Source organism: Malaya genurostris, chromosome 2 (assembly GCF_030247185.1).
Source record: "Malaya genurostris strain Urasoe2022 chromosome 2, Malgen_1.1, whole genome shotgun sequence".
Classification (NCBI taxonomy): domain Eukaryota; kingdom Metazoa; phylum Arthropoda; class Insecta; order Diptera; family Culicidae; genus Malaya; species Malaya genurostris.
The window spans coordinates 331,844,647-331,861,614 of NC_080571.1; the positions used below are offsets into that span (position 1 = coordinate 331,844,647).

General features: G+C 38.0%; 1 protein-coding gene across 1 annotated transcript in view; it reads left to right on the top strand.

Annotated features, from left to right (window-relative positions):
* Window positions 1–16,968, top strand: part of LOC131431606 (UDP-glycosyltransferase UGT5-like) — a 36,912-nt gene that overhangs the window by 19,394 nt on the left and 550 nt on the right. The window contains exons 2-4 of the mRNA XM_058597424.1: window positions 6,674–7,006; window positions 7,087–7,879; window positions 16,799–16,905. Of these exons, the coding sequence (XP_058453407.1) occupies window positions 6,743–7,006; window positions 7,087–7,879; window positions 16,799–16,905 (1,164 nt within the window). The 5' untranslated portion in view covers window positions 6,674–6,742. The remainder of the gene's footprint in view (window positions 1–6,673; window positions 7,007–7,086; window positions 7,880–16,798; window positions 16,906–16,968) is intronic.

The following is a 16,968-nucleotide window of genomic DNA, read 5'->3' on the forward strand; positions in this document are numbered from 1 at the left end:
GGAGCTATACCAAAATGAGTGTCTCCAAAATCGAAGTTTGCCGTTCATTCGATCCCACGACCATCCCGTAATGTTTTGGCCAGATTTGGCAAGCTGTTATTACAGCAAAGTCGTTCAAGAATGGTATGCAGAAAAGGGGTCCAGTTTGTTCCGAAAAACCTTAACCCACCCAACTGTTCCCAGTTCCGCTCTATTGAGAAATACTGGGCAATCATGAAGAGGAGACTCAAGGCAAAGGGAAAGGTTTTCAAAGACATCAATCAGATGACGACCTGGTGGAATAAGATAGCTAAAACGATGGACGAAGAAGGTGTGCGCCGCCTAATGAGCCGTGTTACAGGGAAAATTCGAGATTTCCTTCGAAACCGTGACGAATAATTTTATTCGTATTTTTTTCTTAAAATTATGAAGTAAACGCAACATTTATATAAAAAAAATCTTGAATTTAATAATAAATAACTGAAATACAGGTAATTGTCTTTGTTCCAATTCTATCTGAAGCAAGCTTTAGCAAAGCAAAGTCCTGGCATTACATTCCTTGTGTGGAATTTGGCCTTTCTGTTTCAACAGACTTCGCAGCCGAATCTTAGTGTACAGAATCATTGCATGGCTAGTACTATGGATCCTACTGACACTAAGAATCCTTACAGGTCGGGGCTCGAACATACGACAACTGGCTTGTAAGACCAGCGCCCTATGCATTGAACCACCAACCCGGGCGACACAATTAAATGATACATACTGATTCTGAAATTGAATGACTGTGGCTTTCCAACGAAAATCAAGTTATGCCATCTAAAAAACAAAAGGGCACGAACTTGTAACGGGTGTTTTTGAGGAGGTTTGTTTGTTTGGAATTACTCTTTGTTTGAAAGTTGTTTTGACAGTGTAAAGTGACGTCTCTAATCAGTAATGTTTGGCAAATCATCATGAATAGGTTAACTCCAGAAGATTTATTTTCATCATCAGTGTTCAATTAATTTTTTTAAAAACGAGGAAGGACTACGCGTTACCGTGAATGGAAATTGATACAGAATCAATGAATTTTTGTTACCAAATCTTCAAGATATGGATGTGAACGAAATGTGGTTTCAACAGGATGGTGCCACTTGTAATACTGCGGCCGAATCAATCGACTTATTGAAAGTCAGAGCCAGAGTGATACTATCTCTAGCCATATCACAGTAGTGTCGTATTCCCAGACTTTATTACTGGAAACGAAGCTCAGTCGCAGTTCCTTCGACTCAATTTTCCAAATCCTTTTTCTTTACGTTACCATATGGGTTGGCAAAGCGGTCGAAAACAGTGATCTTGCGTTAGCGGTGTTAGTTACATCTTAATTTTGATAACTAGAACCAGTGTTGGTGATTGCCGATAATTTGACAGAAGCTGCTCGATATTGATCTATATTGTATACAACATTTTCAATCCGGTAGAAGATGCTACAAGAACTCGTGTCTCTCAATGCATGAATCGTGAGAGAATTTTTCTACATATCTTCGCTCTACTTCATACTCTGAGTATTTCATGGCCCTCACAAAAAATTTACAGTCTGACAATTATCGCAGAAAATCGAATCGATGATTCAACTTGATGATTTTCATACTAGGTTGCAATATTTCAACACTCTTGTGTGGAGCATTCACAGACATTTTCATAGACACAACTTATACAAAGGTTATATGCACATAGTTAGAATAAACGGCAATAGTAAAATGATTCTATCGCAATTATCAACTGCCTGTATAGAATCGGATCGCGAAACGAGAATAAGCGACCGTTTGTTGCTTCAGAGAGGATCCCCACAGCAGCGTGCTAACCTTTGATTCTCAGAAATGTCATCGAGAGAAGTTCGCTCTCGCACTGGTGTCTATTCTATGTTAAATGAGCCATGCCGGGTTTTTGTTGTTGCGATGATATCGGTCTCTATTTGATGGCACTGATTCAATTGTGTGGAGAGTTGCTGGTGAGCGTTCTTTGATACGATAAAAACCATCCTTAACTAGAACAGTAAAAGTTAATGAAATAAAAATTCATTAAAAATTGGGCTACACTTCAGCTAACGCGCTCCAATGCTCCAATTTTCATCTCTTTCTTTGTCAGTGCATTTCCACACAGAGATGTTTTGAATCTGATGCATCCAACGTCGTCAGTCCAAAGCAAAGTCAAAGCAAAGTCCTGGCATTACATTCCTTTCGTAGAATTGGGCCTTTCTGTTTCTACAGACTTCGGAGCCGATTTTTAGCGTACAGAATCATTGCATGGCTAGTGCTACGATCCTACTGACACTAAGAATCCTTTCAGGTCGATGCTCGAACATGCAACAACTGGCTTGTGAAACCAGTGTCATATGCATTGAACCGCCAACCCGAGCGACTTTTTAATTTATCTATCCGCCAAACATGTATGAAACATAGTTGACCGAATGAAAACTAGAGGCACGCGAGCTACCAGATGCAACGAGGATAAGCACTAATAGCACACGCCATAATTTGGACAATATTCTGCAGATGGAAAAACTATCCAGCCGCTTTTGCTTGCTCCGAACAAAAAATACGAACGCGAGCGCACTTCGGAAACGTGTTTGAACATGCTGATGCAGAATCGGGAGGTCTTTTGGTGAAGGGTGGAAATCGTAGATAAAACCTGGTTCCATTATTGTTCACCAGAAAACAAAATTAGTACCCGATAATGAACGTAAAGCTGGTTAGAGTGCTTCGAAGCGGCCTAGGAAGACGATGGTGTTGGTTTTCTGGAAATGTCATAGCATAATTTAGTGAACTTCCTCGAAAAAGAAAAAAAATACTATCAGCAGCGGATACGACTGCGCATTGCAATTGCTTTTTCATTCAGCTTATTCATCTCACTTGGCATCCTCGAACTATTATCTGTTTCTAAACCCCAAACCACGACTCATCGATAAAAAAAAGGCAGATGAGTAATGTCACTGACATAACTGAAGGACGTGAATACGAATAAAAATGATAATGGTTCGTATTAGTTGATTGTGTGAATTTCGCAACTTTTACTGCTTCGCTTCCGTACATTTATATTAAAAATTGACCTGTTGGCGAAATATATTTTCCATCACACAAATATATAACGCGAAACAAATGAGAGTAAGAAAACCTGTGGTATTCTTCAAAATAATTCTTGAAAGAATAATCGAAATCTGTTTGTTTGGCCGTCTACTGACAATTGGAAAAGATTTGAGATCGATTTAGAATATTTTTTTGCGATTTTTTGCCCTTTTCAGTGATGGTATAACATTTTTAACACACTTTACCCTATATTTTCGGATCCAAAGGTCGGATCCGGATGAAGTTAAGAAATTCCGTATGGGACCGCAGGACCTTTCATAAGTTTGTGAAAATCGGTCTCTATGAGAAAAGTTAGAACATATATTTTCTATTTTTTTGCACATTTTACCCCATAACTCCGGAACCGAAAGTCAGATCCAAATAAAATTCAGGGATTTAATAAGGGACTTAAAGGGCTTTCATTTAAATCTAAGTTTGTGCAAATCGGTTTAGCGATCTCTGAAAAAAGTTGGTGCACTTATTTTCACAATGTTTGTACATTTTACCCCATAATTCCGGAACCGGAAGTCGGATCAAAATAATATTCAGGAACTTTGTATGGGACCATAAGATCTTTCATTTGAATCTAAGTTTGTAAAAATTGGTTCAGCCATCCCCGAGAAAAGTTAGTGTAAAAAAACGTTACATACACACATACGCACATACACACACACAGGCATTTTGCGTACACGACGAACTGAGTCGAATGGAATATGACACTCGGTCCTCCGGGCTTCGATTCAAAAGTTGGCTTTCACAGTGATTCCATAACCCTTCTAAAGGGTGATTTTTTAAGAGCTTGAGAACTTTTTTAAACAATAAAACGCATAAAATTTGCAAAATCTCATCGGTTCTTTATTTTAAACGTTAGATTGGTACATGACATTTACTTTTTGAAGATAATTTCATTTAAATATTGACCGCGGCTGCGTCTTAGGTGGTCCATTCGGAAAATCCGCTTTTTTATCGACAAATTTTGTTCAGCGATGAGGCTCATTTCTGGTTGAATGGCTACGTAAATAAGCAAAATTGCCGCATTTGGAGTGAAGAGCAACCAGAAGCCGTTCAAGAACTGCCCATGCATCCCGAAAAATGCACTGTTTGGTGTGGTTTGTACGCTGGTGGAATCATTGGACCGTATTTTTTCAAAGATGCTGTTGGACGCAACGTTACAGTGAATGGCGATCGCTATCGTTCGATGCTAACAAACTTTTTGTTGCCAAAAATGGAAGAACTGAACTTGGTAGACATGTGGTTTCAACAAGATGGCGCTACATGCCACACAGCTCGCGATTCTATGGCCATTTTGAGGGAAAACTTCGGAGAACAATTCATCTCAAGAAATGGACCGGTAAGTTGGCCACCAAGATCATGCGATTTGACGCCTTTAGACTATTTTTTGTGGGGCTACGTCAAGTCTAAAGTCTACAGAAATAAGCCAGTAACTATTCCAGCTTTGGAAGACAACATTTCCGAAGAAATTCGGGCTATTCCGGCCGAAATGCTCGAAAAAGTTGCCCAAAATTGGACTTTCCGAATGGACCACCTAAGACGCAGCCGCGGTCAACATTTAAATGAAATTATCTTCAAAAAGTAAATGTCATGTACCAATCTAACGTTTAAAATAAAGAACCGATGAGATTTTGCAAATTTTATGCGTTTTATTGTTTAAAAAAGTTCTCAAGCTCTTAAAAAATCACCCTTTATATGAGAAAGGCAAAAATAGCAACATACAGAATTTTGATGCCGATTTTTTTAGTTCGGATTAGCATATTTTGGAAAAAAAACTATCAAAAAACTGTACGGGATTAATTTCTGGCATTCAGAAGGGACAAATTATGGAATTCTCAACGATATTAAACACTGTTCGGAGCATTTTTCTCGAACGCGATGCAGTCAAATGCTGGCTTTATTCACACTTGATGCAAGTTTTGCATGGCGAAAATTGCTAATCAAATTATTCTAGATATGCTCTAAACTGATGATTTTTTATCTCCGATTTGCAAAAAAGCAACCTTTATCATTCTTTAGGGAACATGTTTAGTCATTAGAAGGGCTGGTTTTGCATAAGGTTCCCCAGTGTTGTCCACTTTTCTTTGCATTCTGCTCTAATGCAAACAACCAGCAGCAGAATGACGCAATCGATCTTCTTTGAAGGGCTCTGCGAAGGTCCCGCAATTGAATCAAAACGAAACTGAATTTTTGAGACTGGGATTGGAACGGAGCTCTGGATCTGAACCACCCGGCATGAATTTTCAATTTGAATTCCGAAACTGAATTTAGCTCCGAAATCCAGTTCCAGAATTCAGCATGTATGCTCTGAGTTCTGGAACTAAGTTCTTAAACAGAATTTTGAAGCCTGAAATTAAGTTCAGAAATCAGGTGGACTAGATTCGGAATTCAGTTTGAGAATTCGTTCACAGAAATCAATCCAAAATTCAGCTCCAGATCCAGAATTCAGCAGCTGAATACGATTTGCGTCAGCACGACCTGAGTGTCGCGATGAGTATCAAAACATCGCAGTGTTTGGGGCTCGAAACACGAGGGGCTCAACGTAATCGGTATACTTTCAAATGGATGATGCTAACATACCGATGTCAGATGGCTGGAAAAACTGGATTAGGTTCGATATCAAGCGCAAATGATGTTAGAAAAATGTGAGAGATGTATGCAGGATTGGTTTATCTTGAGTTTCCGAAGCAAAACTTTTAATTCAACTCCAATGTTCGTTACTGAAATTTTGCTACTTCCTTGTATGCTATTACAATTCGTGTGATACTAGAATGTCTGTGTTTAAACGAACTTTTCGGTTTTACTAAGATGCAGTTAGAATGAATTTCCGGAATAGTTGAAGTGATCTGATATTCATGGTTTGATCAGTATGGCAAAGGTTTCGTTTGTGCAATAATAATTTCATCGATTCAAAAATAAAAAAAAAATATTTCCAATTAATTCCACTATATTTTAAAAGTATTTACTATTTAGCCACTAATGTCACAAGATAGTAACAGTCTGGCGACTTTTGGCGATATTGCCACACAGCACAAGTTTTTTGCTGGTAGTTAACGAAAATTAACTGGCAATATACGCCCTTATTCTGAATAACGTCGTATCGTTTTTTCCCTCGTATTTCATTTGTATTCCCTAGAGTGACTATAATCAGAGTGGCGACAGCTGTTCGTTTGGAATGACAGCTCCCAGTTCCAAACGAGCAAACGACCTGTCAATTCAATGTAAAGCTAATGGAATGTTTTGAATTGTTGCCAAAATTACAGATGAGATGGCGTCACTCTGGTTATAGGCACTCTAGTATTCCCCATAACGCTAGCAAAATCAAAGGTAACTATGATTCGATCGAACCACATTCGATCGAACCACATTCGATCGAAAAATCAATACGTCGTTATTCAGAATAAGGGCGATAGTCTAAGTTGTTACTCCATTAATCGGCGTCATCTCATGTGAGATGACGCCAACCAGAAACGAAAAGAAGAAGAAGGAGGCATTTAAGTGCATTTTTATACATAATCAATGAATTTTTCTCGTAGTAAGTAATGAATAATCAAATATTCTTACGATCTTTCATCCAACAGTGATTTCCTTCATCAACAATTGTCGCTTATCATCATCAGCAGCATTCTTAACAACTTGATGTCGGCACGATGAAACCTAGTGTTTTCCTGTACGTCGTTGTATTAGCCATCACCTGTAACACAGGTTACACTGAATCGTATAAAATACTTGGACTGTTTCCACATCCTGGTATTAGCCATTTTCAGTTTTTCGAACCGATACTGAAGGGGTTGGCTGCCGCCGGTCACGAGGTTACAGTCGTAAGCCACTTTCCGAATGCAAATCCTCCACCAAATTATGTCGATTTGCCGTTGACGGGTGTAGAGTTACTAGTTAATTCCGTCGATCTGCAGGTGAGTGTAGGTCTAGGAAATTAATTTATAATATTCGAAATTGTACAGACTCGGAACTAATCTTTTTCCTTCTCTTCCAGCTCTTCGAATATCGGCCAGCTTTCTCTCATTTCATTGAGTTTTTTATGCTGTACGACTGGGGAAAGCAATCCTGTAACAATGCCCTTAACTCTCCCGCCATCAAGCAAGTGTTGGAATCCAAAGTTCAATACGATCTAGTACTTGTGGAACAGTTCAATAACGACTGTATGCTCGGAGTGGCCCACTTGCTGAACGTGCCCTACATTGGTCTAAGCAGTTGCCCACTGATGCCATGGCACTACGACAGAATCGGAAATCCCAATATACCTTCCTACATCCCGGCGTTGTTTATGGGTTACTCGGAAAAGATGACCTTCTCCCAAAGGGTGGCGAATTACATCACAGCTCAACTGTTCAAATTGATGTACAGTTGGTTCAGTGATAACTCGGCCAATGCAATGCTGAAGCAACGTTTCGGTGACAATATGCCGGATATTAAGGACCTGCAGAAACGTACCAGTATGATGTTTGTCAATCAGCATTACTCGCTCAGTGGTCCGAAACCATTGACTCCGGCAGTGGTTGAGTTGGGCGGTATTCACATTCAGGAGTTCAAAGAACTAGACCCGACGCTGCAAAAGTTGTTGGACTCGGCGGATCACGGAGTTATCTACATCAGCTGGGGATCTATGGTTAGAGCCGAAACGCTGCCAGAAGATAAACGCAACGCCATACTGAGTGCGCTAGGTTCGTTCAAGCAGCAAGTTATCTGGAAGTGGGAAAACGAAACCCTGCCGAACCAACCGTCCAACGTGTATATCAGGAAGTGGCTACCGCAGCGAGAAATTCTGTGTAAGTAATCACTACTGCCTGTGCTGATTTGGAAAAGAGTCCAATGTGGCACGCATAGATCACAATGCGAACGCAAATTATCTAACCAAAATATAAGCTTTCATGTCATTCATTCATTCGTTCATTCATTCAGTGTCAGCATGACTTGCGGAAATACTCACGTTCGGCAGTGTTCTGATTGCCAAATTTAGACGATCACGCTAGTCGCTCGTGCAGAAATAAATGCCGCGACTTGCTTCCACACTAATAATCATCTGAACATGTAAGATAGCGTGCTGTCATTGTTAGTAAGTCAGTTGACATTCTGGCTGATGTGCTAAATTTCGTATAGCAATTTGTATTGTAGACAAAATACATAATATTTGGATTTTAATATGTAATCTGATGTGTTGTATCATGATTTATCTAGGGATTTTCAAACTATCAATAAGAGATTTAGGCGATTATCCTTGTGATAATTCCAATGGCAATATTTGTAATATTTGATTGTATAACGTCTTAAGATTTGAGTGTTTATGATTGTAGTTTGTTTGTTGTATGAAGTGATAACATTTTTTGGACAGATATTGCCAGGGAGAATTATTCATGGATGGATTTATATCAGTAACCTGGTATAGGTAACATATATCGATATAATAGAGCTATTCTTACACGGAACGACCGATATAAGCTCTGCGCCTAATTCGTATTATTGTTTTTGAATTAGTTGATTTTAACAACAAAATTTCCAAAATAACTATGAAATTAGTAAAAATTGAGAATTTACTTTGCTGAGAAAAGCTCTTATTTCTAGAGAATGTGTTCAGTTGGGGAATATCCCGCACAAACCAGCAATATTTGAATCCAACACGAAATTCTCATTGACATCTAATTTTGTTATTGAAATAAAAAAAATGTGTTTATTAATCTATCAGCATCATTGCTGAAGGACAGTACAAAAAAACAATAATGAAATTGGTTTTATTAACAAGTTTATCAGCAAAAACAAAGCAAAACAATTAATTAAAAAGCTAAAAAGAACAGCCTTGTTGAAACTGCTTGTAAATTGTTTTGATGTTTTTCGCATGTGTTACGATGTTCCTAAATCTAAATAAATTTCTAAACCGATATGTAAAAATGACGTAAACTCTGTAAACGAAATTTGTGCGCATTTGAAGCGATTGTGCGTAATTATGCTTTTACGCGGAACAGTGAAGTGAGTTTCGAATGTTGCACTCTAATTGTATATGTCAAATGATGTTTATTGTACCTTCCAATCCGGGCTACTCCGTCCGGTGTACTACTTGTATTCGGTTTTTGTTTTCCGAGTTGTCAAAGTTTTCAGTGAGAGAGTCGATTTCGCGAAGTCGAATGAAGAAAACAGCGATTTAAAAGGAAAATTTTCAAACAGAAATTTATGTTTCGTTTATGTCTTTTTCTCCAATACAACATCGTATTTATACCTACCAATATAGAAAAGACAACCGCGACTGAATTTTTTTTCGGAAATAGTATGCCATCTAGTGGCTAGTAGCATAAATGAAATAAACATAGATTTCCGACTGTACGGTGACACTAACAGCACCTCTAGTGAGAAACGGGTGTACTTTTTTCCATTAGCTACTGTGGTTTTGTTAAATGCGCAGGTAACTTTATGCATGCATTTTAGGAGCATTTACGCACCCATTCTCCACCATACGGTGCTTTTGCTGTCACGGGTTGCTCAACTACATTAGTATTACACTGGGAAATCTATGTTTATTTGATTTATGCTAGTAGTCATTACGGTGTTAACGTTTTTTCGGTGACAGTGCGCCATATAGCTGCTAATTGCAGAAACTAATTAAACCATTTATGTTGGTTGAAAACAACGTTTTATTTCTCTAATTCAACTAAAAAATTATTTGAATGGAAATGAAGTGTGCCTTAGCTAAGAAATGACAGCACGTTTAATTGATGAATTCAACTAAAAAAATAGCCATTTCAACCAATATTTTATTATTATTAAGGGAATGAAATTACCAAAAGTAAGATTTTTTTAGTTGTCTCAAAAAATAACTAACTAAAATCAGAAAATGAACTAATTTTTTCGCCGAAATGCTGATTTCGGTCTTTCCGTGTATAAATGGATTCATTGCTATGAAATTATGAATGAATTTTGACGTAAATCAAAAACTAATTTCGTTTCCGCTTAAGAAAACTGAAGGTGACTCGGGGTAAACTTTTGGGAACAATGTGGACATCTCATCGGGCGTGCTTGCTTTGAGTCGCGATGAGTACCAAAACATCGCAGTGTTTGGGGCTCGAAACACGGTATACTTTCAAATGGCTGATGCTAACATACCGGTGTCAGATGGCTGGAGAGAATCGTCTCAAAAATTTCTAATTTGCGTGTAATAAACAAGGTAAACTAGAAAACAATTGCATTACTGATTGTATATTTACGTTGTGATCAGCTGATTTTGAAGTTCCGATTTAGATCTCATCAAGATGGTTTCGTGACAAGGTGCCGGTTAGACAGAACTTGAACTTGGTGAGGACCTTCCACAAACAGTAGCAAAGACAGACGATTTTCTAGACCATTTCACTCATAGAAACCTTTTTAAATCTACCTAGTGGTGTAATGATGCCCTTCTCATGTGACTTATATTTTCAAAAATATCACTAGAAGATTCTGTCAAGAAGGATTTTTTTCCAATCTTCACTCAGGCAAAAAATATATGGAATTTCATAATGATTTCGCATGGTTTTTAGCCACAAGAATATCGTATGAGAATCATAAGAACGCCTTATGAAGTCACGAAAAATGGAATTGCAATAAAAGCCTTATGAAATTAATACGAAATTTTTAGGAACATTGTGCGAAATGTTTTATGACAAACATAACTTCTCTTATGTACTGTGGAATTTATGAGTTGTTCGTATGAAAACCATGTATATGTATATGTATTATATATTAAAGAGGTATATATTTCACATTTCACATTAATCTTATGAAATGGTGATTTTGATGATTATTATTAGATTTGCCTTATGATTTTTACTACTCAATTTGCCTGAGTGTTGAATAAAATAAGAAACTTTTTTTTTGAACTAATATAACCTTCTCAATTTGTAAAAAGTCATGTCAAGTTAGTAAAAGTTTTCCTTTATTTTGCATCATCGCATTGAATGATAAAGCACACTTTACTCTATAGTTTTGGAACTGTTGGAAATTGAGTGAGTCTCGTTTTACAGTTTTTGACCACTATTTCCGGTACTTCTGGAACCGGGTACTGGGAACCGGTACAGCCGAAGTCGGTTCGTTAAGTTAGTAACTTATATAGCCTGCAAATTAAATCAGTTTTGAGCCAAATCTAGATGAATTTTACACCGTATGAAAAAGTCCTATGGGACTATGAGATTTTCTATTTGAGCCTCAGTTTGTGAAAATCGGTCAAGCCATATCTGAAAAAGAGTGGCATTATTTGACACATATATAAACATACACAAACGTTATTCAGCTCCATGAACTGTGTCGAATGGTATAGAATACTTGGCTCCCCGGGCCAATTTTCACTAGTCAATTTTTAAATTGATTGCAAAAGCTTTCTACAGGGTGATTTTTTAAGAGCTTGAGAACTTTTTTAAACAATAAAACGCATAAAATTTGCAAAATCTCATCGGTTCTTTATTTTAAACGTTAGATTGGTACATGACATTTACTTTTTGAAGATAATTTCATTTAAATGTTGACCGCGGCTGCGTCTTAGGTGGTCCATTCGGAAAATCCGCTTTTTTATCGACAAATTTTGTTCAGCGATGAGGCTCATTTCTGGTTGAATGGCTACGTAAATAAGCAAAATTGCCGCATTTGGAGTGAAGAGCAACCAGAAGCCGTTCAAGAACTGCCCATGCATCCCGAAAAATGCACTGTTTGGTGTGGTTTGTACGCTGGTGGAATCATTGGACCGTATTTTTTCAAAGATGCTGTTGGACGCAACGTTACAGTGAATGGCGATCGCTATCGTTCGATGCTAACAAACTTTTTGTTGCCAAAAATGGAAGAACTGAACTTGGTTGACATGTGGTTTCAACAAGATGGCGCTACATGCCACACAGCTCGCGATTCTATGGCCATTTTGAGGGAAAACTTCGGAGAACAATTCATCTCAAGAAATGGACCGGTAAGTTGGCCACCAAGATCATGCGATTTGACGCCTTTAGACTATTTTTTGTGGGGCTACGTCAAGTCTAAAGTCTACAGAAATAAGCCAGTAACTATTCCAGCTTTGGAAGACAACATTTCCGAAGAAATTCGGGCTATTCCGGCCGAAATGCTCGAAAAAGTTGCCCAAAATTGGACTTTCCGAATGGACCACCTAAGACGCAGCCGCGGTCAACATTTAAATGAAATTATCTTCAAAAAGTAAATGTCATGTACCAATCTAACGTTTAAAATAAAGAACCGATGAGATTTTGCAAATTTTATGCGTTTTATTGTTTAAAAAAGTTCTCAAGCTCTTAAAAAATCACCCTTTATATGACAAATGCAATAAGTATACTTTTACAAAAAAGCATCGTTAAGGAGTGTATCGAAAATAAACTGTCCACATACATTTATGTTGTACGCATGTATTTGTGATGGTTTTTTTTATACTCAGATCACAGCAGGCTGTGCGTTTGGCTGTCAGCTTTCGTTTGTTTGCTTGTTTGTGCGGTTGAAATTCTGCGTTTTCAAAAATTAAGGTTCTGCGGACACATGGCTAAGTGAGAAGAGTATTACTATGCGAAAATTGGCGAAGCGGTTTGGATTTCATCATGCCAGTGTTAAAACCATCATTAATAAGTTTGGGGAACACTATTCATTGGATGACCTATCAGGAAGAGCCAAAAAACCTGTTTCTTCCAACCTAAAACTGGACCAGAAAGTGGTATCTCTAATCATGAAGAACAAATCAATGTCAATACGTGATTTGGCCAAAAAAGGCGGAACGAGTGTCGGAATTATCCAGTGTATCAAGAGGCGAAATCACCTGAAGACCTACAAGATGCAGAAAATCTCTGAACAAAGTGTAGAACAGAAGACGAGAGCAGCAACAAGGGCCCGGAAATTGTATTCGCGTCTTTTGCGGGATGCATGCGTTTTGATGGACGATGAGACTTTTGTAAAGGAGGACTCAAAAACCCTTCCAGGTCCACAATATCTTACTGTCAGCAATTGGGGAGGGTGTGAGCGATGCGGACAGGTCGATTCAGGTGGAGAAATTCGGTCGAAAGGTACTGGCATGGCAAGCAATATGTTCCTGTCGTTTGAAGTCAACCATTTTTTACACTACCGGAACTATAAATGCAGAAATTTATCGATCTGATTGTCTCCAGAAGAGATTGCAGTCTTTATATAAGAAGGGCAGTACACCTCCACTGTTTTGGACGGATTTAGTGTCGGCTCACTATGCCAAAACCACGCTCAATTGGCTTGCGGAAAAGAATATAAATTTCGTTGAGAAAAATATCAATCCACCGAATTGCCCTCAGCTTCGACCCATCTAACGTTACTGAGCAATCGTGAAGAGGGTCTTCAAGAAGACTGCTAAGGCAGCTGGGAACAAGCAGGAGTTTGGGCTCAAGTGTCCAAAAATTGCGATGCAACACTTGTCCGAAACTTGATGAAGAGCGTTCGATCAAAAGTTCGAAAATTCGTGAAGGAATAACATAAATTTCATCCGGTTTTTAATTATGTACAAGTTTAACCTCGTACAATTCAATTATTAGTTTGAATAAAATATCGTTTTTTATCATAATTTGAAAGAAAAATTTTTGGATAGCTTATTTTCGATACACTCCTTATCATGATTTTGTGATAATATTAATAAGTAGGTAAAAAATGAATAAAAGGTTTACAGATTTTTCACCTTAGAAATACAGATTTAAATGTAGCATCCATGCACGCTATACGAAAATTTAAAAGCAAGCTGCCAACAGATCGAAGCCGGTTTTCTTCTTCCATACCGCACGTACCTACGCGTACCAGTTTTGCATCGTCATTTTGGATGACGGTTTCAATGTTTTGACACTCATCGCCTTTTAGTGTCGGAAACGGTAGTTGGATCTGGACGAAATTGCACCGTATCTTTTAGGACAAAAAGAACTTTAATTTGAATCATGATTTGTGAAAATCGGTTTAACCGTTGCGAAGAAATCAAAGTGAGTTTCGTTTCTGGAGCTTTTCTTCACTACTATCGGTGCTTTTGGAAGCGGAAACTATGGACTACTAGTCCCAAAGTAGTCTTCTATATTCAATAACTAACAATATCTGTCAACTAAATGAATTTAGCAGTAAGTTTAAAATAAATGTGCACCTCGATTGGACATCGCTTGTAAAAAAATACTCATGAACTTGAAAATTTTCACAAACTTTTCGGGAACTTTTTAAAGAATTTTAAGACCTTTTAACACATGGATCAATAAGTCCCGAGACTAAAGCAGAGATGGCGCTAGTGGTAAACCAGTAACCACGTCTTTCTAGAGTACTAGCATTTGCTTGAAACGGGTCAAAATTTTAAGTCGATCCGACCAGAAACAGCTGAGTTATCGAGGTTGGAGTAAAGTCGTTTTGTAGTTTGTTTAAAAAATGGAAAAAACCGAGTTTCGTGTTTTGATAAAACATTGTTTTTTAATGGGTAAAAACACCGTGCAAGCGAAACAATGGATTGAAAAATGTTATCCAGACTCTTGTCCATCAAAAGCAACGATTTGTCGGTGGTTCGCCGAGTTTAAACGTGGTCGTACCGACACAAATGACGCGGAACGCTCGGGTAGACCAGTGGAAGCCGTTACACCGGAAAATGTGAGTGAAGTGACAAAAATTATAATGAAAGATCGTAAAGTGAAGCTCCGTAAGATTGCTGAGATGACACAGATATCATATGGAAGTGTATTTACTATCCTTCATGAAAAATTGAGCATGGAAAAGGTTTTTTCCAAGTGGGTGCCGCGATTGCTTTCGATGGAACAAAAACAGCAACGAGTCTATGATTCAGAAAGCAGTTTATCGCTATTTACTCGCAACAAAAAAGATTTCTTGCGTCGTTACGTGACCATGGACGAAACATGGATACATCACTACACTCCAGAGTCGAAGTGGCAGTCATCTGAGTGGCGCACAGCTGGCGAAAGCCGTCCGAACTTTCCGAAAACGCAGCAGTCAGCTGGCAGTCAGTTTTTTGGGATACGCATGGCGTGATTTTCATTGACTACCTCGAAAAAGGTAAATTGATCAACGGTGATTATTATACTGACTTACTGGTGCGTTTGACGAAGGAAATCGCAAAAAAAACGACCACACATGCAGAGAAAAAAAACTTTTTCATCAAGACAATGCACCCTGCCACAAGTCGATGAAAACAATGGCGAAATTGAACGAATTGGGCTTTGATCTGCTTCCCCACCCCCCATACTCGCAAGATTTAGCCCCCAGTGACTACTGACTCGTTGCTGATCTTAAAAAAATGCTCCAGGGAAAAAGATTTGGCTCAAATGAGGAGGTCATCGCTGAAACTGAAGCTTATGTTGAAGTGAAAGATATTTTTTTTATAAACATGGTATTGAAAAATTGGAAAAACGTTAGAACCATTGTATCACCCTAAATGGTGATTATGTTGATGAATGAAAAAAAAATTTGCAAAAAAAAATGTTGTTTCCATTGTTAGTCTCGGGACTTATTGATCCATGTGTTATTTTCTTCTTAGTTTGTGAAAATCGGTTCGCATTTTTCCATAAATTTGCACATATTTCCTTGTATTTCCGGAACCGAATGTCGGATACAAATGAAATTCAGGAACTTTGGATGGGGACATCAGACCTTTCATTTTAATCTAGGTTTGTGACAATCAGTTCAACCATCTTTGAAACGTGTGTGACTAATTTTTTTCCTTTTTCTAGTGCATATCACTCTGTAATTCCGGGACCGGGAGTAAAATTTAATAGCTGTCCCTGGGACCATAAGACCTTTCTTTTGAATCGAAGTTTGTGAAAATGTTTTATACCATTCGGTTTTCACAGCGGTTGCATAGCATTTCTATATGAAAAAGGCAAAAATGCTGTATCTTGCCGAAAAAACGTCTTATTTTTAGTCCATTGTTCCCCACTGTGCATTGTGTCTTTTGATTGTACCCAAATAAACAAATAATAAGTAAATAACTTAAACCGTGTGTTTTTTCATATTTTTAATTGCTATTGCTCAAATTCGTTTAATAATTAAAATGTGTCTAAGTCAATTACCAAAATTATAACAAGCTTATGCTGTGGAAGTTATCTTGTAAGTATTCATACACGAGGCATTTCACGTGTATAAATTATCGTCCTTTGCCTTTCTCTAACGGACATTTGAACAGACATCCAGAGACTTCTTGTATTATATACTATCCTACTCAGCTTAACGAGATCGGAAAATGCCTGTGTGTATGAGAGTTCCTTTTAAAGATTTCTCCATCCGCTCAATTTTCTCGGAGATGACTGAATCAATTTCAACAAGCTTAGACTCGTTTGAACGTATTTCGATTATGGATCAAATTGTAATATCAAATGGCCGTTACTTCTGGTTCACTTGATAAATTGGTATAAGTGACGTAACCAACAAAACTCACTTTTATCTCTCCATTATATCTATTAGAATCGGTTGTTGAAATCCGGTTCGGTTCGGAATCCGTTTGGAAATCATACTGAATTCCGAATCGAACTCCAGATGAGTTGATTGAGTTGAAGAAAATGCAAAATTGAGAATATTTGAGTCTCGTGGCAAACGATTTTAGGCTTGCAGCTGAAACGAAAAAGTTTCAGTTGCATTGGCATGGTGAGAGCGAACCTGTGTTCAAAAATTAAATTTAGGTTTCTATTGGATTAAAATTGTAACACTGAATCCTTAAAAACCAGTTCCTTATATTTCATTCATTTCGACAGGTCATCCAAAGGTTCGGGTCTTCATGAGCCATGGTGGATTGCTAGGAAGCTCTGAAGCTGCTTACTGTGGGGTTCCAGTTATAGCGACACCCATGTACGGAGATCAAGTAAGTCACTGGAATGGCTTTTCTACAATAGTTCAAATAATGCCGTTTTTTTTTTGTCCACAG